The 27107-nt window shown below is 34.6% G+C and overlaps 2 protein-coding genes and 1 long non-coding RNA gene across 4 annotated transcripts; all 3 read right to left on the minus strand.

Annotated features, from left to right (window-relative positions):
* Window positions 1–490: 490 nt before the first annotated feature.
* LOC127115698 (uncharacterized) lies at window positions 491–1074 on the minus strand. The gene is made up of 3 exons (XR_007800846.1): window positions 1013–1074; window positions 828–923; window positions 491–727 (listed from the first exon to the last, which is right to left on the minus strand). It is a non-coding gene; the product is annotated as an uncharacterized LOC127115698 (long non-coding RNA).
* A 5686-nt stretch (window positions 1075–6760) lies between these two features.
* LOC127115699 (alternative NAD(P)H-ubiquinone oxidoreductase C1, chloroplastic/mitochondrial) lies at window positions 6761–9023 on the minus strand. Of its 2 annotated transcripts, XR_007800847.1 has the most exons (5): window positions 8914–9023; window positions 8593–8795; window positions 8396–8491; window positions 7245–8323; window positions 6761–7130 (listed from the first exon to the last, which is right to left on the minus strand). XR_007800847.1 is itself a non-coding variant. In XM_051047171.1 (4 exons), exons 1-4 carry the CDS (start codon window positions 8990–8992, stop codon window positions 8318–8320), a joined length of 384 nt encoding a protein of 127 aa, XP_050903128.1. In that variant the 5' UTR covers window positions 8993–9023; the 3' UTR covers window positions 7243–8317. The 2 variants fall into 2 exon arrangements, 1 of the variants encoding a protein (XP_050903128.1); XM_051047171.1 differs by lacking the exon at window positions 6761–7130 and having other exon boundaries at window positions 7243–8323.
* A 13655-nt stretch (window positions 9024–22678) lies between these two features.
* Window positions 22679–26824, minus strand: LOC127115700 (beta-glucosidase 12). Its single transcript, XM_051047172.1, has 13 exons — window positions 26560–26824; window positions 25732–25801; window positions 25460–25518; window positions 25285–25360; window positions 25087–25164; window positions 24731–24818; window positions 24364–24619; window positions 24153–24268; window positions 23755–23972; window positions 23486–23517; window positions 23285–23387; window positions 22974–23082; window positions 22679–22893 (listed from the first exon to the last, which is right to left on the minus strand). Exons 1-13 carry the CDS (start codon window positions 26704–26706, stop codon window positions 22698–22700), a joined length of 1548 nt encoding a protein of 515 aa, XP_050903129.1. The 5' UTR covers window positions 26707–26824; the 3' UTR covers window positions 22679–22697.
* Window positions 26825–27107: the final 283 nt, after the last annotated feature.

Here is a 27107-nt window from a genome sequence, read left to right on the forward strand (position 1 = left end):
AAAAAGCGCTCTCTATTGACAACCTATAGCAGCGCTTTTTACTAAAAAGCGCTCTCTATTGACAACCTTTAGCAGCGCTTTTTAGTAAAAAGCGCTCTCTATTGACAACCTTTAGCAGCGCTTTTTACTAAAAAGCGCTGTCTTTTCCTCTAGTAAAATAACAAAACGCTGCCTTCAGTTTAAGCCTACCATTTCAACCTGTAATATTTTTTGGGAATAATCCCATAAACCTGTAAATCAAGCCTCTCTAATTCAAGCATTTGGAGTCATAATTCAAGCATTTGTAATTTTTTAAACCAACACAAGCAAACCAACACAAGAATGAACACATTTGGAGTCATAATTCAAGCAAACCAACACAAGGATAGATAGGCACTGAACACATTTGGAGTCATAATTCAAGCATTTGTAATTTTTTAAAGCAAACCAACACAAGAATGAACACATTAATCTATCCATGAAATTAAAGATATCACTAAAATTATAAAGAACTATACACAAGTCAAAACTAATATGTTATACGGCCTATTTGGAGTCATAACTAATCTGTTAAAAATATAAAGAACTATACACTTGCCAACCAGAAACCATTCTTCATCAAAGTATTCATGTTATTTTGAAACCATTATATAATTAATCTTTTCTCAATAAAATATTGACACAATTCCTCCTTGATTTGTTCCAACTGCAGTCTCGTGTAATGAGCACACTTGTATTCATCAAAGTACTACATAACAAAACATAATATGCATGATTTAGTTAAAAGTAATAAATAATATGAAATATTCGATAAATATTAAAACAAATCCTAAGTTATAAATCCATACCGTGATTGGAATCTCTATTTGATTCATATTAATGATTTCCCTCATAAACCTCATTACAAAGTATCCGCAATCGATACCGTTGCGCTGTAGAGGACACTACATAGAAAAATAAATAAGAATGTATAGTTATCTTTTCTTATCAAGTAGCATCACTATTATAAGCAAAATTGTGAAAATTAAAGTACCTGCACTTTTATCCACGTAATGTTGCTGGATTTAGTACGTGGTACTCGAGCTTGTCTTTGAGATCGGAACACTTTTATTGATCTAACAAAATAAAAACATATATTTAGAACAATCTCACATAAATATACACGAATATTTAGAACAGTCTCACTTACGTATCAACTAATTGCTTCATATCCGGATAATTTGTCCATTCACCATCTATCGAATTCAGAAAATATACCACTTCTTTTAAAGGATCAATAGCAAGCAACAACCAGTGACACCTATAAATTAAAACAAAAGTTTATATGGAAATTTTTTACGTAAAAGAAACAATTAAAGATTAGAATAAACTTAGAATTAAAATCTAACCCTGAATTATACGGCCAAAGATACAAGTTGTTTGTACTGCTGGCCATGAATCTCTTGACTAAGTACTCTCTACATGAATCCGGTTCCCTACAAATTAATGCTTTGTTCAAGTAATTAAATAATATATAGATCGGATTACCGGATGTATGTGTGTATAACACCGACGCCTAATTCTTGATGCCGAAAAATATGTTCCAGATCTTCTTTTCCGATTGTTTCAGTGCATGAATAACCAAAGATATCTTCCTCCATATCCAGTAAGCGAATAGCACCAGCTGTTGCCATATCTGATGAGTCAACAAGTGTTTCAAGAGATATCTGGTATCGAGGCACAAAAGCACCTTTTTTTGGCAAAGAAGTCACTGGAAGATCCCTTTTGTTTTTCTGTCGACTACCAATTTTCTGGCTCAGTTGTTGTGACCCTTGAGCAAATACCTATAAATCATATAACATAGGTAAATTATAAAATCATGCATTTTTTGATTCGGATCATATAATTAACACTTTCAATATACCTCTTTTTGTGATGCAACAGACTCGTTGTGCCGCGAAATCCCTTTATCCTTAGATGCGGGTTTTGTAGGCGTCTAAAATTACCATGTAAAAAAAATTAACTTAACGGTTCAGAATTGACATTTGAATACTAAAAGATTCATAGTGGTTTTTGAATTCAACATACCTCATCATCAATGAAAATGAGATCCAAGGGCCATGCAACAAATGATCCTATTGCATCTCGCAGGAATGTTGTCTCTGAAACAATGTCAGGTATCGGTAGCAACGCATCCTTATCTAATACAACATCAACCGATACTTTAAGGTGTCCATCCGGGAGCGGTCTATGGTGAAGTAAATCTCCCGAAGTGTTGTGCACTTTTCCCTTGCCAACTAGGCGATAAGTCGGTGACGATAAGTATAGCTGACAAGATGAAATGCCCTAAACCAATAATAAATATGTTACTTTTAATGTGTATATATTTCAATTAACATAAATGTGCTATTTTAATTTCAAAATAACATATATAATTACCTCGGGAAATTTATTTTGACAATTGATACTGGCTTTCTCACTAGTTTCTTTCAACTGTGAACTGCACTTTTCCATACACCTATATCTCTCATTATCCTTTTGCAATTGAAGAACTTGCGCTTGTAATGCCTGCAACGTCTCCATCACTTCTTGATTGCTAGGATTTCTTCTCCTTGGATTCTTATACAAGGAAGTTGGAGTACAACCATGCCCTTTACCCCTCACCCGACCGGGATACTCAGGAACATTTAGTGCTCTACTAAGTACGCTCCTGTTCTCCTGGTCCTCAGCTGTGCTTATCGATTGAGATAGGGTCTCCTGAAATTCATTTACATATCAGAAATTATTAGTGGAGATAAAAAAATTAATTATATATTATTAAAATTTTGATTTAATTAAAGACACAATGTTCTACTTACACATTCATCATAAATATGTTGAACGTCATCCCTAACAGTTCCATCCTTTCCCACACGAGCTTCTTTCCACAAAACATGTGGCGGAAGTGATGTTGCGTCACTTTTCGTCTCGTCTAACTACGCATTGACACAAATAATAAGATAATCAATTATAACACATTGAGACAATTAATAAGATCGTAGCATTTTTGTATACTTACAATTTTTTCCTCTAAGCGTGCATATCCCAAACGCCCTTTTTTGTATGCATACGTGGGATTTGACGCTCTCTCGCGATTTGTGGCACTCACTTTCTTGAAATTTTCGTCTCTTCTTTGGGCTACAAAAGCAACCCATTCTTCTTCTGTAATGAAGATCGCATACTTCACTGGATATTCCGGATCATATTCAACAAAAATTTTTCTTTGTCCTTAAGATACTTGTTTGTTAAAAACGTTCTCCACCCTCTGTGTCTTTTTCCGGCCAATTGAAGTATATACTTTTTTCGGATAGTTGTATCTTCAATGTTAAAAGACCTCTACGAAAAAATATTGGAATAGAGTGTGTTAGTATAAGTAATTTAAACACATTATCGTCAATATAAAGAAAATATAAACAATCATATATTGTACCAGTATCTCAGTCCAAATCTTATCTTTAGCGCTACCCAACTCTTTATTACTCCATCTTGTAGCAGTGATTGGAATGTGCATACGAACAAGTGTACCAATGTAGCTTGCCAACTTTGCAGCATTAGACCCAATTAGTTGGTTATCAGCATTCCAATTTACATTATATGTTACTGCTTTATCTCTATCACGAATGATACTCTTCATAATAGTGATGCCTCGTGTAATTTCTTTTTCTGAAGTATCATCAGGAGCATTTGCATCTTGTGAGTTTTCTTGATCACTAGCCATTTAACCTGTAATAAAGAAAAAATATAAAAATGAAATGAAAAATATAAAAATCCATAATCAATAATCCATATATATATTGAATAATATAAAATGACATAGGCTATAATTAAATTTTCTTGAATGACATAGGCTATAATTATACTATTACCTTTTTCAGTAATGTCTCTTTCTTTTCTTGGTAGGAATATGTTCTACTTTTCTTTTAACAACGCGGACGGTTGGATTGATCCAAATACCCTCATTATGATCATTTCTAATACATGATTCATTCTCATTTTGATCATTTATGGTAAAAGATTCAATCTCAACATCAATATCACCTTGATCTCCAATTCTTTCATCAATTACTTTGTTAGATAAAAGCACTATAGACCATTTCGTACTTGTCGGATCAGTGACATAGAATACTTGTTTAGCTTGAGAGGCTAGAATGAAAGGCTCATCTGTGTAACCCACCCTATTAAGATCAACTTGCAAAAATCCTGACTTATCCACTCGTATGCCATTATTATTTTCAACCCACTTGCAACCAAATATAGGAATCTGAAACTTCTCATAATCAAACACCAAAATGCGCTCGATAACCCCAAAATATGACAGATTTGCAAATTTCGGGTTTAAGTCCTTCACACTTGATATGTGCATTGCTTCAGCTACCAAGGTGACACCACTATTTTGCATAGTACTTTTATCATCTTGTTCTTTGGTATAAAATGTGTATCCATTAATTGCGTATGCGCTATAAGAAAACACAACCAAACTTGGACCATATGCTAAACATCTCAACCTTTCTGTTATTGAAGCGGGATCTGAACGATACTTTGAATAAATATGTTCCTTAAACCATGGTATGAAACTTCGATTGTGCTCTCGTACTATCCAATTCTCATTTCTATTCGGATTTAAACCTCGAAGAACACCCTTGTGCATTTCAACATACGGCTCAACCTCAATCTCATTGTGCAGAACATACAAATGCACTTGATCTCGTTCGACCCTTGATACTGTCACAACTTTATTTCCAATTAGCTGTTTACCTTCTTTTTTTTCAACAATATGAGATTTGGGGAGTCCAATTGATTGAACATTTGACAAATATTCTGTACAAAACTCAACCGCTTCTTCAACAATGTATCGTTCGGCAATACAACCCTCTGGTCGACTTCGGTTTTTCACATACCCTTTTAATATTTTCATATAACGTTCAGCAGGGTACATCCATCTCATATAAGCTGGTCCGCACAATTGTGTCTCTTTCACAAGATGAACGACTAGATGGACCATTATGTCAAAAAACGAGGGAGGAAAATACATTTCAAGATCACACAAAGTAACAACTATTTCTTTTTGCAATGTTGGTAAGATCGCAGGATCGATCATCTTACTGCAAATTGACTTGAAGAAAAAACACAATTTAGTTATTGCGCTTCTTACTTTTTCTGGCAGAATAGAACGTATACTTATCGGTAGAAAATGTTCCATTATAACATGGCAATCATGCGTCTTTAAACTCTTTAACTTGAGGTCTTTCATAGACACAAGTCTTCTAATATCTGATGAGTAGCCTTCTGGAACTTTAACTTCACTTAGGAACTTACACAATATTTTTTTCTCCTTTCTAGATAGAGTGTAAACAGCAGGTGGTAGATATGTTCGTTTTCCTTTCTTCACGGGTCCCAATTCAGTTCTCATTCCCATGTTTACCATGTCCTTCCTTACATTAAGGCCATCCTTAGACTTTCCTTGTATATTGAGTAACGTACCAATAACACTGTCAAATACATTTTTTTCAATATGCATAACATCGAGGAAATGTCTTACATACAAAGACTTCCAATATGGCAGTTCAAAAAAAATTGACCTTTTCTTCCACCCACTCTTGACAAGTGTATGTGCAAAAGGCTTGCCAAACTTAGTACTTACGTCCTTCACCTTTTCAAAAATTTGATCACCTGTCAACATTGTTGGAGCTCTACCTTCTTCTGTATTTCCATTGAATGCTTTTCTCCACCCACGGTAGTGATGATTAGAATTTAAGAATCTACGATGACCGAGAAAGACATTCTTATGACAAAGGTCCAATCGCATCGTATCGGTTCCGTCTTCACAAACAGGACACGCTTTTTCACCTTTAATGTTGTACCCTGATAGATTTCCGTATGCTGGAAAATCATTAATTGTTCCAAACAACATCGCCCTCAAGTTGAAACTTTCTTTCCTATACCCATCATAAACCTCCACACCGTTCTCCCACAAAAACTTTAAATCTTCGATTAAGGGTGTCAAGTATACGTCTATGTCATTCCCTGGTTGTTTAGGCCCAGAAATTAACATAGATAACATCATGTACTTACGCTTCATACATAGCCATGGAGGTAGGTTATAAATCATAAGAATCACAAGCCATGTGCTATGCGAGATACTTTGAATACCATGTGGGTTCATTCCATCAGTAGACAATGCCAAGCGAAGGTTTCTTGCTTCTTTTCCAAATTCAGGATAATCATTATCAATTTTCATCCACTGGGGTGAATCTGCCGGATGTCGAAACTTTCCATCAATAATTCTTTCATCTGCATGCCAAGTCAAGTGTCTTGAATCGGTTTCACTACGATACATGCGTCTAAATCTCGGAATTATAGGAAAATACCATAAGACTTTTGCTGGAGACAACTTTTTCTTATATCGAGGGGCACCACATTTAGGACACTCATTTAACGATGCATACTCGTTTCGAAACAAAACGCAATCGTTTGAACAGGCATGTATCTTATCATAGCTCATGCCAATAGAGCACAACATCTTTTTGGCCTCATACGTTCGATTGGGAAGAACATTATCCTCTGGTAGTATATCTTTCATAAGAGCTAATAACTCTGTGAAACTTTTATCCGACCATCCATTGCCCGCCTTTAAGTTGTACAACTTTAATAACGCAGACAATCTTGTGAATTTTGTACAACCATTATACAACGGTTTCTCTGCATCGCTTACCAACCTCTCGAACATTTTGGGACAGTCCTTAAGATCTTCTTCAAGCGCTTCTGCAATCTCTTCGACTCGATCATAATCATATGTATCTGTGCAATCGTCGTTTGAAGCATAGGTCGTATTATACCCCGATTCAACATTCTCGTTACTTTTCTCACCATGCAAATTCCAACATGTATAACTTCTATCAATTCCATACCGTAGTAAATGCGATGCCAACTGAACCGCGTCAACCTGACTCCCATAACAGCAACTCAAGCAAGGACATGTCATTCGATTGGGGTCTTTGGCGTGCGCAATAGCAAACTTAACAAATTTCGATACCCCATTCTCGTACTCTTTCGACAATCGATTGGAATACATCCATGTCTTATCCATGGTTTTAACGCAAAGTAATTAGGGTACAAAACGGTATAACGCGTTTCTGTCAAAACCCAAAGTATACACGGAATGAATACGGAGCAAGAAAACACAACATATTCACGCAATTTCAGACAAATTCATCACAGTGTACCAGTAATTTGAGGAAGAAATTTACCTCGGATTTACCGAACAGCAACGTCGAGAAGGTCAAACTCACGGAAACACAGGGAATGAGCGCTGTACATATAAAACAACATCAAGGATAAGTCATAACGTATAAAACAATTCAAGAAACTTATATGATGCACATGAACAATTCAAGAACCAAGTAATCGATCATTCAAGAAATTCAATTCACAAGTAAGAACCAAAATATGACTGTAGCAGACAAAGTTATGCCAAAATATGAATGTACATTTTGAAGTTTAACTGTTCATTCAAACCAACATGTAATAGGATTGCCAAAATATGAGACATTGCTCTAAGTTCTTGACTTCGATAAATCCAACCCTAACTTTATGCAAATTTCATTCTCCATCTTTTCAGAAATGTCACACATTGCTTTTCAGAAAAAGTGCAGAAAAATCAACAACTAAGCCACAGTGCAAGGATATAAGCAAGATTTATAATGAGTGGTACAATCAACTTGCAAAATAAGAACAAAATATATTGCAGCTTACCATGATTCATGAGAGTTAAGCTCAGCTTGGATAAACAGTTCAATATAGCGCTTATAGCATAAGTGTTTATCATATAGTGGTTTTAGTATAAACTATTTCCATAATAAAAGATAAAATAAAGTTATACTATACTCTTATAAGCTATAAGTTGTTTTCATAACCTATCATGGAGAGCTTATAGATATAAGTTGAAAACATTTTATAGCCATGTCATAAGCTGTTTCCATAAGTTCTTTCAAACATACTCACAAGTGCTTATGTCAGGAGATAAATTTAAATAAGTCAATCCAAACATACTCCTAATCCATTCCTCACCATGCAATCATAACATATAATTGGGATTAAATTTAAACTCAGTTCCTCTCATCTCTTACAATCTAACATAATGCTCCACTAAATATAAATATAAGGAATATTCTAAAGAGTGTCATTAGGGAACTTGTTAAGGAAACTAATATAGGAGTAAGGCATTTCCACGTTGTTATATGATTCTTTTTTTTTTCTCTTTTGCTCCATTGATGAATGTTCTGTACCGAGACATAATCTCATCAAGAAAGATGCTCCTAAGTTATTCCTATCACAGATTTTGCATCAATTTCCACACACTTGAAAGAACTGAATTGAATTTGAATGTTCGAATACTCACATGTGGCTTTTTGTCTTCGGGCCACTGGAGTGATTCCAACCTTAAAGCAGTATATAAACCACCGAATCCACCACCTAAAATACACACTCTAGGCTTCTGCAAAACGTGAATCAGAGAATAAACATACAATTACAAACAAACTAGCAAACTCTATACAACTTCAGTATCCAAAATTAACAAAAATAACCATACGAAACCTTGTTATCAGGCCAAACGAAATCCGTGTGCGCCTTTACTGTTTCAGATATCTCATCCACAACACCTCCATTGACGCCATTTTTTCCAGAAGCAAAAAACCGCAACGGTAACCGTTTTCTGGTGGAATTTGGAAATGAGGATGGATTGATTCCCCTGCTTCTCCAGCTACTCGGAAACAGCGTGCTCCATTGTTTCGCTCCACCTTATAGAAAGAAGAAGAAAAAGTGAATCCGATAGTGTTGAAATTTACAGTAATTGTTAAAATAGGAAAACGAAAACAGCGATAATTTGATGATTGATAGAAGAGAAATAGAGCATACGGTGAAAAGCGACTACGGTGGGTGATGCAGTTAAAGCAATGTGTGACATTTCTGAAAAGATGGAGAATGAAATTTGCATAAAGTTAGGGCAAAACAGAAAGACACGAAAACCTAACCTTAAAACGCAATGAGATTTCCAGGTATTGAATCCTTCTCTTTCGAATGCAGTCTCTTTCAAATTTGCAGTGTTTATCGTTGAGATTTCCAGGTACTCTGTGGAATTTTTTCCAGGGCAGCGAGAGCTTCGAACGAGAGAGAGTGAAAGAGGGATTTCTGAAAGTCAGGGATTTTGTAATATTAGATTTATTATAATTTTTATAAATGACCTATGAGAGCGCTTTTACCATGAGACCTATAAGAGCGCTTTTACCTTAAAAGCGCTTTCATAAGTGTGTGAGACTGAGACCTATAAGAGCGCTTTTACCTTAAAAGCGCTTTCATAAGTGTGAAACCCATGAGACCTATAAGAGCGCTTTTACCTTAAAAGCGCTTTCATAAGTGTGAAACTCATAGATGTGAGACTGAGACCTATAAGAGCGCTTTTACCTTAAAAGCGCTTTCATAAGTGTGAAACCCATGAGACCTATAAGAGCGCTTTTACCTTAAAAGCGCTTTCATAAGTGTGAAACTCATAGATGTGAGACTGAGACCTATAAGAGCGCTTTTACCTTAAAAGCGCTTTCATAAGTGGAGACCTATAAGAGCGCTTTTACCTTAAAAGCGCTTTCTTTACATAGGCGAATTTTTTTTCAAGCTATTACAGCGCTTTTTTTAAAAAGCGCTTTCTTTTTGGTGCTGCCAAAAGCACTTTTTGGCGTAGTGATAACAGCTAGCACTGCGATTGAAGGAATCCATTCGTGTGGACTGAGTAGAGACGTTGTCATCATTCAACGTTCGTGATCGCTCCGTGGATTTGTGTCCAAGGTTTTGATCGTTATAAGAGATCTGCACCAAAGGTGTGAATCGCCACAAGAGGTAACGATTCTATCACTGATCATGCCCATTCGTAAGGATCACTAAATGGAGAAATTTTTAAATTCCGCTGCGCCTCGGATGACAATTCTCCTTCAGTTACAACTTCACTTCCCGATCCTCTATCCGCATGGGCGATGTCTCCACAATCAGGTTCCCTCTCACTTGTATATCATCCACTTGGATCACATGAGAAATGTATCTCATCAACTGAGACACATGAAACACATCATGAAGATTAGCAAGTTGTGGTGGCAAGGAAATCTGATAGGCCATCTCTCTTATCTTCTGCAAGATATGGTATGGACCAACAAAATGTGGCATGAGCTTTTAAGACTTCAAGGCTCGACCAACACCGGTTACTGGGGTAACCCTAAAAAACACATGGTCCCCTTCCTGGAACTCAAATGCCTTTCTCTTCTTATCATGGTAACTCTTCTGACAATTCTGCGAAGCTATCATCTTCCCTTGAATCATCTTAATCTTCTTAGAAGTCTGTTGCACAATAACAGGTCCAATTAGTGCATCCTCAGAAGATTCGTACCAACATAGAGGTGTCCTACACCTTCTGCCATACAACGTCTCAAATGAGGCCATCCTAAAACTTTAATGGAAACTATTATTGTAAGTGAACTCAAACAGCGACAAGTATCTATCCCAAGAACTTCCTTGTTCTAGCCCACAAACCCTTAACAGATCCTCCAAGGAATGGATATTCCTCTCTGTTTTTCCATCAGTATGCGGGTGATAAGCGGAACTCAACTTCAGCTTAATACCTAAGACTTCTTGAAAACTCTACCGAAACCTCGACGTAAACCTCAGATCTCTATCTGACACAACACTTGATGGAATACCATGCAGACAAACAATCTTCTCAATATACAACTTAACTAACTTCTGCAAGTTATCATTTATCTTGATCAGTATGAAATAAGCTAGTTTAGTCAGCCTATTAACAATCACCCAAAGAGAATCACATCCCTTCGCCGTCTTCGATAAACTAGTTACGAAATCCATGGAAATGATATCCCACTTCCACTCTGGAATACTCAAAGGTTGCATCAGACCTGACGGTCTCTACTATTCAATTTTTGACTTCTAACAAGTATAACAAGCATAGACAAATCCAACTACTTCCTTTTTCATTCCTGGCCACCAAAGTAATTGCTTTAAGTCCCGATACATCTTAGTGACATCGGGATGAATACTCAATTCACTTTTGTGACCCTTCTCAAGAATACTCTTTTTAAGCTTGGGTACATCTGGTACACAAACCCTGTCTTTGAACCTCATCACGCCATTCTAATCAACTCTGAAGTCGCCACCCTTATTCTGATTGATAAACACAAGTCGGTCAACCAACCCCTCATCAGTCTTCTGACCCTTTCTGATCTCTTCAAGAATTCCACTCGTTAGCTTCAACATTCCCAATTTCACCCTCTTAAGGGTCTCTTCACATACTAAACTCATGTCTCTGAATTGCTCGATCAACTCTAGCTCTCGAACCATCAACATTGACATATGCAAGGATTTCCTACTCAAAGTGTCATCTACAATGTTATCCTTACCCAAATGGTAACTCAAGTCAAAATCATAATCTTTCAGAAACTCGAGCCACCTCTTCTGCCTCATATTCAATTCCTTCTGATCAAATCAATATTTCAAAATATTGTGATCACTGAACACTTTGAATCTGTAGCCAAACAAGTAGTGCCTCCAAATTTTTAACACGAATACCACTACTGCCAACTCAAGATCAGGCATAAAATGATTCCTTGCATGAACTCTCAACTGCCTCGAAACATAAGCCATAACCTGACCATTCTGCATCAATATACCTCACAGACCCATCTTCGAAGCATCATAATATACAACAAAGGAATCACTTGGATTCACCAAAATAAAAATTGGAGCAGACGTCAACTTCTTCTTGAGTTCTTGGAAACTCTCTTCGCAATGCACATATCAAACATATGCTTGCCCCTTTTGAGTCAACTGAGTTAATGACAATGCTAACTTCGAAAAACCTTCAGTGAACTTCTTGTAGTAACAAGCAAATCCAAGAAAACTTATAATCTCAGTGACAAACTTCAGAGCCTCCCATTGTAACACATCATCCATTTTCAACAGATCTACAACTATACCACCACTAGAAATTACATGACTAAGGAAACTTACTTCTCTTAACCAGAACTCACACTTGGAAAACTTTGCGTACAACTTGTTCTCTTTCAATGTCTGCAATACAATTCTCAAATTTTCCACATGCTCTTCATCAGACTTCGAATATATAAACATGTCATCGATAAACACAACCATAAATTGATCTAAATACGAATGGAATATTCGATTCATGTATTCCATGAAAACTCTAGGCCCATTAGACATTCTAAACGACAGTACCGAATACTCGTAATGACCATACCTCATTTTGAAAGAAGTCTTCAGAATATCTTGAGGCTTCCCACGAATCTAATGATAACCCGAATGCAAATCTATCTTGCTAAACACACAAGAACCTACCAATTGATCCATCAAATCATCAATCCTCGAAAATGGATATTTGTTATTGATAGTCACCTATTCAATTGTCGGTAGTCCATACATAGCCTCATATTGTCATCCTTCTTCTTCACTAACAACACTGGTGCACCCCATAGCAAAATACTCGGACGAACAAACTTCTTCTCAAGCAGATATTTTAGTTGCTTCTTCAATTTACCCAACTCTGAAGCAGGCATCCTATAAGGAATCAATTTATGGCGAAATAATTTCTTCAGAAAGAAGGAATCAACTTCGACGAACTTTTTGCAGTCGTTGTTAGGATCGAAACAATCAGGTTGGTTGTTGGTCTAACAAACATGAATATCTGGCATATGTGTCAAATGGATGTGAAAAGTGCATTTCTTAATGGCCCCTTAGATGGAGAAGTTTATATCACCCAACTAGTTGGATTTGTGAAACAAGGCGAAGAAAGCAAGGTATACAGGCTGTACAAAGCCCTATGTGGACTTAAGCAAGCTCCAAGAGCTTGAAATAAGAAAATAGATAGCTTTCTAAGGGAAAAGGAATTTGTGAAGTGCACAACTGAGCATGGAGTATATGTAAGAAGAAGCAATAGTGAATTGCTTATACTATGTCTCTGCAAGAAAGAGATCGAAGACTTCAAAGGTGTTCTTAGCAAGGAGCTCGAAATGTCTGATCTGGAAAATATTTCATACTTCATTGATATTGAATTATACAAGAGTAGTAGAGGCTTCATGATGCATCAGAGAAGATATGCAAACGAAATACTCAAAAGATTTAAGATGAAAACAAAATGTAGGAAATGTCCGATCGACAACATTTTGTTTTTACTAAAATACTCCCCTTGTCACAAATTATAAAACACTTTAAAAAAATTGTCTCAAATTATAAGTCACTTTACAATTCCTATACAATATTAATGACATTTTTTTCAATACACCATTTATCATTTATTATTCTTTTTTCCTTTTAATTCTTTAAATTTCTCTTTCATCTATCAGAATGAAGGACAATTTTATAAAATCATACATAATTTCTCTTTTTCATACAATATTAGTTACGTTTCTTAATTCGTGTGAAATGTCCAAAAAAAAACTTCAAATCATTCCTACATACAAAATATCTTCAGGCTTCACACGAATCTGATGATAACCTGAACGCAAATCTATCTTGCTAAGCACATAAGCACCTACCGACTGATCCATAAAATCATCAATCATCGGAAGTGGATACTTGTTATTGATAGTCACTTATTTAGTTGTCGGTAGTCTATATATAGCCTCATACTATCATCCTTCTTCTTCACTAACAACACTGACGCATCCCACAACGAAATAGTCAGACGAACAAACTTCTTCTCAAGAAGATCTCCTAGTTGCTTCTTCAATTCAACCAACTCTGAAGCAAACATCCTCTAAGGAATCGACTTATGGAGAAAGAATTTATTCATAAAGAAGGAATCAACTTCGACGAACTTTTTGCAATTGTCTCTAGGATCAAAACAATCAGGTTGGTTGTTGGTCTAGCAAACATGAGTAATTGGCATATGGGTCAGATGGATGTGAAAAGTGAATTCCTAAATGACCCATGAGATGAAGAAGTTTATGTCACCCAATTGGTTGGATTTGTGAAACAAGGTGAAAAAAGCAGGGTATTCAGGTTGCACCAAGCTCTATGCGGACTTAAGCAAGCTCCAAGAGCTTGGAATAAGAAAATAGATAGCTTTCTAAGGGAAAAAGAATTTGTGAAGTGCATAACTGAGCATGGAGTATATGTAATAAGAAGCAATAGTGAATTGCGTATACTATATCTCTATGTCGATGACTTGTTGGTAACATGTAGCTGCAAGATAGAGATCGAAGACTTCAAAGGTGTTCTTAGCAAGGAGTTTGAAATGTCTGATATGGGCAATATTTCATACTTCATTGGTATCTAATTATACAAAAGTAGTAGAGGCTTCATGATGCATCAAATAAGATACGAAAACGAAATACTCAAAAGATTTGAGATGGAAGACTACAATGCAACTCTGACACCTACTGAACCAAGATTGCAACTGTCGTAAAACTCATAAGAAGATGATGTCGATCCAACATAATATACAGAAGATTTATTGGACCATTAAGATACCTTTGTCACACAAGGCATTATCTAGTATACATTGTAGGTATGATGAGTAGATTCATGCAGAAGTCAAAGATATCACATCTAGCAGCGACGAAGAGGATACTAAGGTATCTGAAAGAAACTCTAAACTATGACATTTTGTTTCCTACATCTGATGAAGGAAAAGAATGCAAACTAGTGAGTTACACCAACTCAAGTTGGTGTAGTGTTGCTGAGGATAGAAAATCCATAGCTGGTTATATGTTTATGCTAGGTGGTGCACCAGTTGCTTGGAACTGAAGAAAAGAACCAGTAGTGAAATCATCGTCGTGTGAAGCAGGGTACATAATTGCTTCTCTTTATGCATGTCAAGCAACATGGATGGTCAATTTGGTCGAAGAAATTATAGCAAAGAATCATGGAGCAATTACGATGAAGATCGACAACATGTCTGCTATCAATCTGACGAAGAATTTGATAGCACATTGAAGAAGTAAATACATTGAAATGACATTCCATTAACTTCGAGAAGAAGTAGCAAATAGGAAACTTATAAGTGACTTGGAGAAATACCCCAAATTTCAGGAGCTATTGCTCAACTTTATTGTTTTTTGGTATAATCATCTAAGTAGATCTTAGGATCACTTAACGGTGTCTATGAAGACTTGAATGTATCTACCTCCACAATCTAATAGATACTCCAAATGTTCCATAATGAGTGACCAAATTGATAATTTCACACGGACTAAGAAAAATAAATAAATGAAAGAGAAAATAATGTTTTTACTAAAATACTCCCTTTGTCACAAATTCTAATACACTCTGAAAAAAATTTGTCTCAAATTATAAGTCACTTTACTAAAATACTCCCTTTGTCTCAAATTCTTTAAATTTCGCTTTCATCTATAATAAATGAAAGACAATATTACAAAGTCATACATAATTTCTCTTTCCCATACAACATAAATTATATTTCTTAATTCGTGTAAAATATCCAAAAACGTTAATAATTTAGGACAAAGGGAGTACTTCTTATCAAATATTGAAAATTGTAAAAGTTTTATTAATTAGAGGGTATAATTTGAAAAAATAACTAATATTACATTAGAAATTGAAAAAAATCATTTATTTTGAGACCCTTTTATTTTACAATTGTGTCGCTTATTGTGAGAGTATATTTATGGAATCCCTTGTCCCTCACAATTATCATTAAATTCATTTAAAACTTAAACAATTGTTATTCACATGAATATTTTGCATTCGGCAAGACCTTCTGCTTGTCTCTGTCATCCATAACTAGAGTAAAAATCCATAACTATGAGCTAATTTCAATTCTGTCATCTTTTTTCCCTAACCCATATAAATTTGAATTAACATTTTAAGACTCATCTTTGCAAAATAAACTTGTATCTTGAGACAATGCATCATCCATTAGGACTAAAGTATCAATAGAACAATATTGCTCAGAAATCATATTTAAGCCACAAATCAATGAAGTTCATCTTATTAGCGCAAATCATTATGCATAACTTTCTTCTTTTGTAATAAATTCTTAAACCAGATGGCTGACATTTTTGGATATCTTTTCAAACCATTTTTATAATCTACAAAGTTTATTCCTGTCCTCACCACGTACCCTAATGTCCATTCGAAGTCATCGAGCAGTGACCATGCAAAATATCCTTTTACATTCACGCCATCCCTGACAAATTCAAAATATTAAAACTCATACAATAGAATAATTAGAATAGAACAATTAGAATAATTTTAACTCAGGATGTTAAATCTCATAACTTTCAACTTCATAACGCAATAACAAGAGTCAAAATATTCAACTCATCGCCATGTTGAAATCTCACCAAACATAAATAACAATTTCAACAAAATAAAATAAATTATAGCAAACGTTCTGAGCCCGATGTTACATTTATCAAAGCAAGAAAAGGAAACGATAAACTATAGGAAGCCACTCCAAGAGCTACTTTCCATTTACTTTAGCAAATCTACTCCTGAGTATCTACATGACGCCTATGTAAAGACAACATTCAAACATAAGAGGTGAGAAACAACGAACCAATATAAATAGTGTGAGGAATGCTAAGGTAGAGAACACACGTCATATAGACATTCATTACACAAATATATACGATATAATCTAACACATAATTCATAACAGCAATCACATAATCGCATCCCATCATAACATCATGAAAAATCAATAACATGTGCAATCATATATGCAAATGCACTCCATAAATGACTCATTATACATGTGGTACCATTCAGAAGACTCAGGTTCATCTCGCTCTCGATCCCCACCATAGGACTATAGCACACCAAATTGTTACCATCACCATAGGTAACGTTTCACTAATTCCCACCTGGAACCAACTACTCATGCTCGATCCCCACCATAGTACTCCATGATGCATGACTCTTAAATAATATGCATTATCACAACAAAGTTCACCAAAAGGATCTCCATATACATCTCACCATTTATGTATCACATCATTCATCATGCAACCATCAATTCATGTTACAATATCAATAACATCAAAGAACAACTGCAACTCATCATACATGGTTCTAAAGGAATTCATTCATATCACTTTACCCAAAAACAATAGCATATCATCTTATTCAATATAACAATTCACTAACTAATCATACAAGTCATCACAAACATCTCTACAATAGACAATTGACTACTATAAGTGCAACTTAGCATTAAAAAGCATATAAGACTTTTGAAATAAGTTAGAAAAGGTTTCATGCTTGAAAAATAAGTTTTTAAGTGAAAAAGCAGTCTATGTGCCGACACATATAATCCATAGGTCGACATATAGAAGAAAATTTTGTTTATATATCGACATATACGAGTTACAGATCGACTCATGTACTTCATTTTTAAAGCCTATAATGTTCTGTAAGATGTGCCGACAACATGTGTCGACACGTGACCTTCATAGGTCGACACATGACCTTCTTAGGTCGACTCATACTGCAATTTTTTTCTTCCAAAAATCAGTTTTTCAACCATCCAAACACTACCTCGTGTGCCAAAAACTTATATTACGAAAATCAATCAAATATATCCAATTTCTCGTGGTTATAGCTTCCTAATTCATCATTTACTCCATAGGTTCAGGAATCAACATCATAATACAACAACGTCGTCATACTCATCATCTCTAAATCACTAATAACACATTCAAGCTTAAAACCTTCAAAAATCAATCAATGGCATAATATCATCAACAACATCAAATAAAATATATGCATACATAGGGTACACGACATTCACACCAATTTCATCATACAACAATAATTATAACAAAAAATCAGAACTGAGATTTAGAACACCCAATTCTAAGGAGGTTAAGGGTTCCTCCATCTACCCCACATGCTTTACACCTAATTGGTATCCTTTTCTTCCCCCTTACCTGATTTTCAGCAAAAGCCTTTTGATCCTTAGAGTTCTTCTTCAACCTCAAGCTCTTGCTCTCCCTCTTTGCCCCTTTTGCTCCAACTCTCCAACTTGACTTTCTCAGGTTCTCAAATTCCCTATTTATATTCCAAGACCTATTTCCTTACAAATAGACTATTCCCCTTTTACCCTCCAATTTGTCCTTTTATCCTTTTCTTATCCACCATATTTTCCTTTATTTCAACATTGCCCTTAATTTCTCTACACATCTTATTTTCTCATTATTTAATCAATTATTTCAAATAAAGATATTATTTATTCTAATAATCAATTAAAGTTCTAAATAATTTCTAAACAAATATGTCAAACTCTTACTCTCTCTATACCTCTATTTCAAGAACACTTACTCAACAATTAGACCATAAATAATTTAAAATGTCAGTCAATTCAAATAAGATCCTAAATAATTCAATTAAATTGATTAATTGAATTTGGGGTGTTACAACTCTCCCCCACTTAGAAGAATTTTCTCCCTCAAAAATAACCTGAAGGAAACAGAGTCGGATACGACTCTCTCGTTTGACTCTCCAACTTCTAAGTTATGCTCCCACCAGTTGGTCCTCCCCACACTACCTTCACCAAGGCAATTTACTTACCATGTTACAACTTCACTTCCCGAACCTCTATCCGCATGGGCGATGTCTCCACAATCAGGTTCCCTCTCACTTGTATATCATCCACTTGGATCACATGAGAAATCTATCTCATCAACTGAGACACATGAAACACATCATGAAGATTAGCAAGTTGTGGTGGCAAGGTAATCTGATAGGCCACCTCTCTTATCTTCTGCAAGATATGGTATGGACCAACAAAATGTGGCATGAGCTTTTGAGACTTCAAGGCTCGACCAACACCGGTTACTGGGGTAACCCTAAAAAACACATGTTCCCCTTCCTGGAACTCAAATGCCTTTATCTTCTTATCATGGTAACTCTTCTGACAATTCTGCGAAGCTATCATCTTCCCTTGAATCATCTTAATCTTCTCAGAAGTTTGTTGCACAATATCAGGTCCAATTAGTGCACCCTCAGAAGATTCATACCAACATAGAGGTGTCCTACACCTCCTGCCATACAACATCTCAAATGAGGCCATCCTAATACTTTAATAGAAACTATTATTGTAAGTGAACTCAATCAACGACAAGTATCTATCCTAAGAACTTCCTTGTTCTAGCCCACAAACCCTTAACAGATCCTCCAAGGAATGGATAGTCCTCTCTGTTTTCCCATCAGTCTGCGGGTGATAAGCGGAACTCAACTTCAGCTTAATACCTAAGACTTCTTGCAAACTCTACCGAAACCTCGACGTAAACCTCAGATCTCTATCTGACACAACACTTGATGGAATACCATGCAGACAAACAATCTTCTCAATATACAACTTAACTAACTTCTGCAAGTTATAATTTATCTTGATCAGTATGAAATAAGCTGATTTAGTCAGCCCATTAACAATCACCCAAAGAGAATCACATCCCTTCGCCGTCTTCGATAAACTAGTTACGAAATCCATGGAAATGATATCCCACTTCCACTCTAGAATACTCAAAGGTTGCATCAGACCTGACGGTCTCTACTATTCAATTTTTGACTTCTAACAAGTATAACAAGCATAGACAAATCCAACTACTTCCTTTTTCATTCCTGGCCACCAAATTAATTTCTTTAAGTCCCGATACATCTTAGTGGCATCGAGATGAATACTCAATTCACTTCTGTGACCCTTCTCAAGAATACTCTTTTTAAGCTTGGGTACATCTGGTACACAAACCCTGTCTTTGAACCTCATCACGTCATTCTAATCAACTCTGAAGTCGCCACCCTTATTCTGATTGATAAACACAAGTCGGTCAACCAACCCCTCATCAGTCTTCTGACCCTTTCTGATCTCTTCAAGAATTCCACTCATTAGCTTCAACATTCCCAGTTTCACACTCTTAAGGGTCTCTTCACATACTAAACTCATGTCTCTGAATTGCTCGATCAACTCTAGCTCTCGAACCATCAACATTAACATATGCAAGGATTTCCTACTCAAAGTGTCATCTACAATGTTATCCTTAACCAAATGGTAACTCAAGTCAAAATCATAATCTTTCAGAAACTCGAGCCACCTCCTCTGCCTCATATTCAATTCCTTCTGATCAAATCAATATTTCAAAATGTTGTGATCACTGAACACTTTGAATCTGTAGCCAAACAAGTAGTGCCTCCAAATATTTAACATAAATACCACTACTGCCAACTCAAGATCATGCATAAAATAATTCCTTGCATGAACTCTCAACTGCCTCGAAACATAAGCCGTAACCTGACCATTCTGCATCAATACACCTCACAGACCCATCTTCGAAGCGTCATAATATACAACAAAGGAATCACTTGGATTCAACAAAATAAAAATTGGAGCAGACGTCAACTTCTTCTTGATTTCTTGGAAACTCTCTTCACAATGCACATCTCAAACATAGGCTTGCCCCTTTTGAGTCAACTGAGTTAATGACAATGCTAACTTCGAAAAACCTTCAGTGAACTTCTTGTAGTAACAAGCAAATCCAAGAAAACTTATAATCTTAGTGACAAACTTCAGAGCCTCCCATTGTAACACATCATCCATCTTCAACAGATCTACAACTATACCACCACTAGAAATTACATGACCAAGGAAACTTACTTCTCTTAACAAGAACTCGCACTTGGAAAACTTTGCGTACAACTTGTTCTCTTTCAATGTCTGCAATACAATTCTCAAATTTTCCACATGCTCTTCATCAGACTTCGAATATATAAATATGTCATCGATAAACACAACCATAAACTGATCTAAATACGAATGGAATATTCGATTCATGTATTCCATGAAAACTCTAGGCCCATTAGACATACCAAACGACAGTACCGAATACTCGTAATGACCATACCTCATTTTGAAAGAAGTCTTCAGAATATCTTGAGGCTTCACACGAATGTGATGATAACCCGAATGCAAATCTATCTTGCTAAACACATAAGAACCTACCAATTGATTTATCAAATCATCAATCCTCAAAAATGGATATTTGTTATTGATAGTCACCTATTCAATTATCGGTAGTCCACACATAGCCTCATACTATCATCCTTCTTCTTCACTAACACTAGTGCACCCCATAGCAAAATACTCGAACGAACAAACTTCTTCTCAAGCAGATGTTTTAGTTGCTTCTTCAATTCACCCAACTCTGAAGCAAGCATCCTATAAGGAATCAATTTATGGCGAAATAATTTTTTCAGAAAAAAGGAATCAACTTCGACGAACTTTTTGCAGTCGTTGCTAGGATCGAAACAATTAGGTTCGTTGTTGGTCTAACAAACATGAATATCTGGCATATGTGTCAAATGGATGTGAAAAGTGCATTCCTGAATGGCCCCTTAGATGGAGAGGTTTATATCACCCAACTAGTTGAGTTTGTGAAACAAGGCGAAGAAAGCAAGGTATACAAGCTGTACAAAGCCCTATGTGGACTTAAGCAAGCTCCAAGAGCTTGAAATAAGAAAATAGATAGCTTTCTAAGGGAAAAGGAATTTGTGAAGTGCACAACTGAGTATGGAGTATATGTAAGAAGAAGCAATAGTGAATTGCTTATACTATGTCTCTGCAAGAAAGAGATCGAAGACTTCAAAGGTGTTCTTAGCAAGGAGCTCGAAATGTCTGATCTGGAAAATACTTCATACTTCATTGATATTGAATTATACAAGAGTAGTAGAGGCTTCATGATGCATCAAAGAAGATATGCAAACGAAATACTCAAAAGATTTAAGATGAAAACAAAATGTAGGAAACAAAATGTAGGAAATGTCTGATCGATGACATTTTGTTTTTACTAAAATACTCCCCTTGTCACAAATTATAAAACACTTTAAAAAAATTGTCTCAAATTATAAGTCACTTTATAATTCCAATACAATATTAATGACATTTTTTTCAATACACCATTTATCATTTACTACTTTTTTTTTCTTTTAATTTTTTAAATTTCTCTTTCATCTATCATCTATCAGAATGAAGGACAATTTTATAAAATCATATATAATTTCTCTTTTCCATACAATATTAGTTACGTTTCTTAATTCGTGTGAAATGTCAAAAAAAAAAACTTCAAATAATTTTGGGACAAAGAGAGTACTCCTTATTAGATATTGAGAGTTGTGAAAGTTATATTAATTATAAGGTATAATTTGAAAAGGTAACTAATATTACATTAGAAATTAAAGAATATATATTTATTTTGAGACACTTTTATTTTAAAATTGTGTCACTTATTGTGAACGGACAGAGTATATTTATGGAATCCCTTGTACCCCAACAATTATCATTAAATTCATTTAAAACTTAAACATTTGTTATTCACATGAATATGAATATGAGGCAGATAAACAACATATTTTGCATTTGGCAAGACCTTCTGCTTGTCTCATTGTCATCTGTAACTAAAGTAAAATCCATAATTATGAGCTGATTTCAATTCTCTCATCTTTTTTCTCTAACCCGTATCAATTTGAATTAACATTTTAAGACAATGCATCATCTTTGCAAAATAAACTTATATCTTGAGACAATGCATCATCCATTAGGACTAAAGTATCAATAGAACAATATTGCTCACAAATCATATTTAAGCCACAAATCAATGAAGTTCATCTTATTAGCGCAATTCACTATGCATAACTTTCTTCTTTTGTAAGAAATTCTTAAACCAGAAGGCTGACATTTTTGGATATCTTTTCAAACCATTTTTATAATCTACAAAGTTTATTCCTGTCCTCACCACGTACCCTAATGTCCATTCGAAGTCATCGAGCAATGACCATGCAAAATATCCTTTTACATTCACGCCATCCCTGACAAATTCAAAATATTAAAACTCATACAATAGAATAATTAGAAAAGAAAATTATTTCTTTCATTCCATAACACATACTTGATTGCACTTTGAAGATAACAAAGGTGACTATAATAGTAATCAATCCTAGGCGTATCTGCAAGGGCTTCTTCAAGTGAAAGTGTTGGATCATTGGACTCGTCCAAACCTGATAAATTATACAAAAAATTACTCCCTACAACTTTAGTATAAAATATTTGTAATGACATAAACACAGACACAAGACACGAAGAGTGACGTATAAACACATTGTAATTTAAGAACTAGAAGTGATTGAATGTAATTACATAGGTTCTATTAGCACTTGTCGAATATCATATATGCTTTTAATCAGAGGATTGTTGATTTACCATTTTCTGTGATATAGATTAAAGGATTGTTGTACTTTGTTTTGGTATAGAGCAACAGGTCATGAATTCCCTTTGGATAAACTGGCTTCCATATTGAAGAAGTCTGTGCGCACAAAGGTTTCCATTTTTCATCATTTAAGCAAAAATAAGATAAACGAAACTAATTGAGATGAAACAATGATGCATGATTCCAGTACATACCATCGGGCCAATAGGTACTCCATTACGTTCGTCTGCGACAACAAAATGCGTCATACTCAAATACCAACATAAATTATCATTGATCACAATCATGGATTGTTAATTGTGGAATTTTTTCAAAGATTCAATAACATCGTACTCTATCTTTGAATCAAGGATAGTGGAAGTATCATTTGTGTTAATTATATATTTAAGATGTAATTATATATAACTTTTGTGTACATTCAAATTTGTTCGATTAATGAGATATCTATAAAATATATACTTACTTGTAGTAATAACTTGAGAATCTGTGAGCAAGCTAGGTCTGGCCATACTTAATTCGGGCGCATCAGTAGCATAATTCGAAGTGTAATAGTTTAATCCTAAAAAATCGAAGGACCCTTTTACAAGCTTGACCTCATGTTTAGAGAATTTTGGTAATCTGCTTCCTACCAATGATCGCATGGAACTTGGATAATCTCCTAGTGTCAATGGATCCATAAACCTGACATTCATTTTCCAATCAACTATTTTGTTAAAATGTTGCGATGAACGAAAATGTCAAAATAAGACAAGCTAGAGTTTAGAGTAACAATTCGTCGTCTAAAACTACTGCATTTGCACAGAGAATAAAATCATGGTTTCAAATTGCGATTGAAGTTCTGTTGTTCATGAGGCTCTTTACCATCCAAATATGAAATCAATGGCTCTTTGTGTCGCTCGGATGTCTGATTCTGTATCATGGAGAGGCACCATCCAGTCACACGATAGCGTTATTCCTATCAAGCCCTTTTGAGATGCCTAGTAATGAAGTTTAAAACCATCAGACTCTAAGTTTATGTTCAAATCACTGAAATACAAACAATTGGATTTTATAAAAAAGTTTAAAGCAAAACCTGATACTTGGTTTTGTATACTTTGACAGCAGTTGCATGAGCAAGCAACTGATTGTGAGCCACTATATAAGGTTCAGTGGCGGAATCACCGCCACTGCAATTTTTGTTAAGCCAGGATGAACATCGTCCTGGTGCTGCCCATCCATCGCCATAACCGAACTTGCTTACGGTCCATGGCTCGTTTAATGTGATCCAATGCTTTACTCTATCTCCAAATTCCTTAAAGCAAAGCTCTGCATAGTCTCGAAAATCATTCCTACATACAAATATTGATAAAAATAAGAAAATAAAACGATAGTTTATTCAAATTATTTATCATCAACAAAAAATTGTTTGATTATCATCAATTATAAGGTATGTGAAGTACACTATATTAGGACTTAGAAAGCCACCATATTCTTCTTCAAGTATTTGAGGAAGATCCCAATGAAAAAGCGTCACAAAGGGTTTAATTCCTACAGCAACAAATGCATTTTTTTTATCAGTAGGAATCAAGCTTGGTATCACGTGGTTTACAAATACTCACACACCTTACGCACCAACTACTTATTTTAGATGCATTTAAACAAAAGTAACTACGTTTTTGAACAAATTTAGTAAAATCAAAATTAAGAGAATTGATTTTGCCATCTAAAAAAGGTAGCAGGTAGCGGCGCAGGTGCAGTTTGTTCTTCGTTTATCTGCTATTTCTGTATAATCTTAAAATGAAAAGAAAGACAATACCTTTGTCTAGAAGTTCATTGATGAGGTTGTTGTAATAATTAATTCCTTCCATGTTCACACCTCTACTAAGCTTTCCTCCTGAAATAAGCCAAGAAATCTAACATTTAAATTAATACTCACTCATTTGCACAAAAAAATACCTTTTATTTTGGAATGTTTGAAGAAAACTAAAAAGTTTCTTAATTTCAAGTTTCTTACTTGGAAGTACTCTGGACCAAGAGATGGAGAATCTATAAGCGTCCATGTTAATATCCTTCATAATCTCAACATCTTCCTATATTATATCAGTAATGTTTGAGAAGAATCTCAATTATGCTTTAGCTTCATTCTGTTTTACGATATTAATACACGAGTTAATGCATCAATTTTGTACCTTATAACGATGATATTCATCTATGGCTACGTCTCCATTGCTTCTGCCGAATATCTTTTCTGTCAAATTTAGCAGACGAAATATGATACATAACTATCTCTAACAGAAAACATCTAAATGCCAATTATTTAAAATTTTAAAGATATTAATTACTATGCACAGTCACCCTAAAAAGATGTTAAAATAACCCTAAAAAAATGTTAAAATAAAAGTTAAACTTCTCGCAACATCCAAATTCTATAATTAATATTTAAAAGACAGTTAGTTTATACCTGGATAATTATGAGTGTGAGTATCCCATATACTTGGTTCCCTGCCACCAACATTTGCTGCACCTTCACACTGCGAAAGTTATTGTAGAAATGTATAAAATCGGATTAATGATTTCATTTTGTTCTTAAAAATCAATATAGTAAAAACGGTTTAATTTCACAAACCAGTTTCAATTCGGTTACAAACCAGTTTAAAGTTTCAAACCGGTTTTATTCATATTGAACTGTTTCTAACTATAGAACCAGATTATTTTTGAACTGGTTTTAATGACCTGTTTCTAAGGTAGATTTTCTTACTCAGTCTTAAATTCAAAGCTATCCAATATAGGTCCAGTTTGTTTTGACTTTTTTTAAAAATGATTTTTATAATGTTATATATTTTAGTATAAAAAAAATTTATAAAGAAATTTTTCATAAAAGCTTCAAATGAAAATTTTGTTTGAATAGTTATTTTTAAAATATTATTTTAGATATTTTATCATTTTATCCAAACTTTTTTTGGATATCAAAATTTCAAAAAATCACTTGATTTTAAAGCTATTTCAAATAGCTTTTTCTAAAAATCATTTTTGAGATATAATTTTTTTTTTAAATTGTAATTTTAACTATGTTTTCATCTTCAATAATGTATATTTCGGTTATACAATGAACAATTCAATTTTTTAATTTATAAAAAAAAAATTTAAAAAAACTTATAATATTTTAAAAAACATTTTTATAAAATCCATTTTTAAAAATATAAAAAAAAAATTCATTTTTTTAAAGCTAAAACAAACGAACCCTTGATCTACGCAATTGAAAAAATGATTATTGAAATGACTGGAGTACCTGGTAAGCCGATGAAGCTGTTCCGAAAATGAAACCGTCTGGAAAACTACTACGGTTAAGCGGGGGACTAATACCAGTAGCAGCTTCAATGGCAACCACTGAACAAAGAATAAGAAAAAAACTAGCAAGAAGATTATTCAACGCCATAACTATATAGATCACCAGATTTGAGATTTGATTTACATCAACATCAAAATCAAATGAATAATACTGCTTAGCCTGGGTCCTTGTGTATAAATACCATATTAAACAAGTTATCAACGAAAACATGCATTATTGAATTGATAACAAAAGATAATATAACTAAAGTGCACGTTAATGCCATGGTGTCAATATATATTATATATATATTACTAAAATATGTAGTGACAGACTGATGATAGTAAAAGGCAAGTCCAAGATCATTTTCTTTTATATCATTTTGACAATTTTTTATATGTCATTCCATAGAAGAAATGAAATGAAAGTGTAAATATCAACAATACAATGTTAATTATGTTTATCCTTTTATTTGAATCATGTTAGGTTCTTTCTCTCACAATCTTTTT

Source organism: Lathyrus oleraceus, chromosome 1 (assembly GCF_024323335.1).
Source record: "Lathyrus oleraceus cultivar Zhongwan6 chromosome 1, CAAS_Psat_ZW6_1.0, whole genome shotgun sequence".
Classification (NCBI taxonomy): domain Eukaryota; kingdom Viridiplantae; phylum Streptophyta; class Magnoliopsida; order Fabales; family Fabaceae; genus Lathyrus; species Lathyrus oleraceus.

Excerpts from the sequence above, each read along its gene's own strand:
- LOC127115699 (XM_051047171.1), bottom strand. The coding sequence starts at position 8,992 with ATGCAAATTTCATTCTCCATCTTTTCAGAAATGTCACACATTGCTTTA. Across the intron at positions 8,796-8,913 it reads CACCGTAGTCGCTTTTCACC|GTGGAGCGAAACAATGGAGC; the intron begins GTATGCTCTATT and ends TCTTTCTATAAG. Across the intron at positions 8,492-8,592 it reads TCGTTTGGCCTGATAACAAG|AAGCCTAGAGTGTGTATTTT; the intron begins GTTTCGTATGGT and ends CACGTTTTGCAG.
- LOC127115700 (XM_051047172.1), bottom strand. The coding sequence starts at position 26,706 with ATGGCGTTGAATAATCTTCTTGCTAGTTTTTTTCTTATTCTTTGTTCA. Across the intron at positions 25,802-26,559 it reads CAGCTTCATCGGCTTACCAG|TGTGAAGGTGCAGCAAATGT; the intron begins GTACTCCAGTCA and ends TAACTTTCGCAG. Across the intron at positions 25,519-25,731 it reads TCACACTCATAATTATCCAG|AAAAGATATTCGGCAGAAGC; the intron begins GTATAAACTAAC and ends TAAATTTGACAG.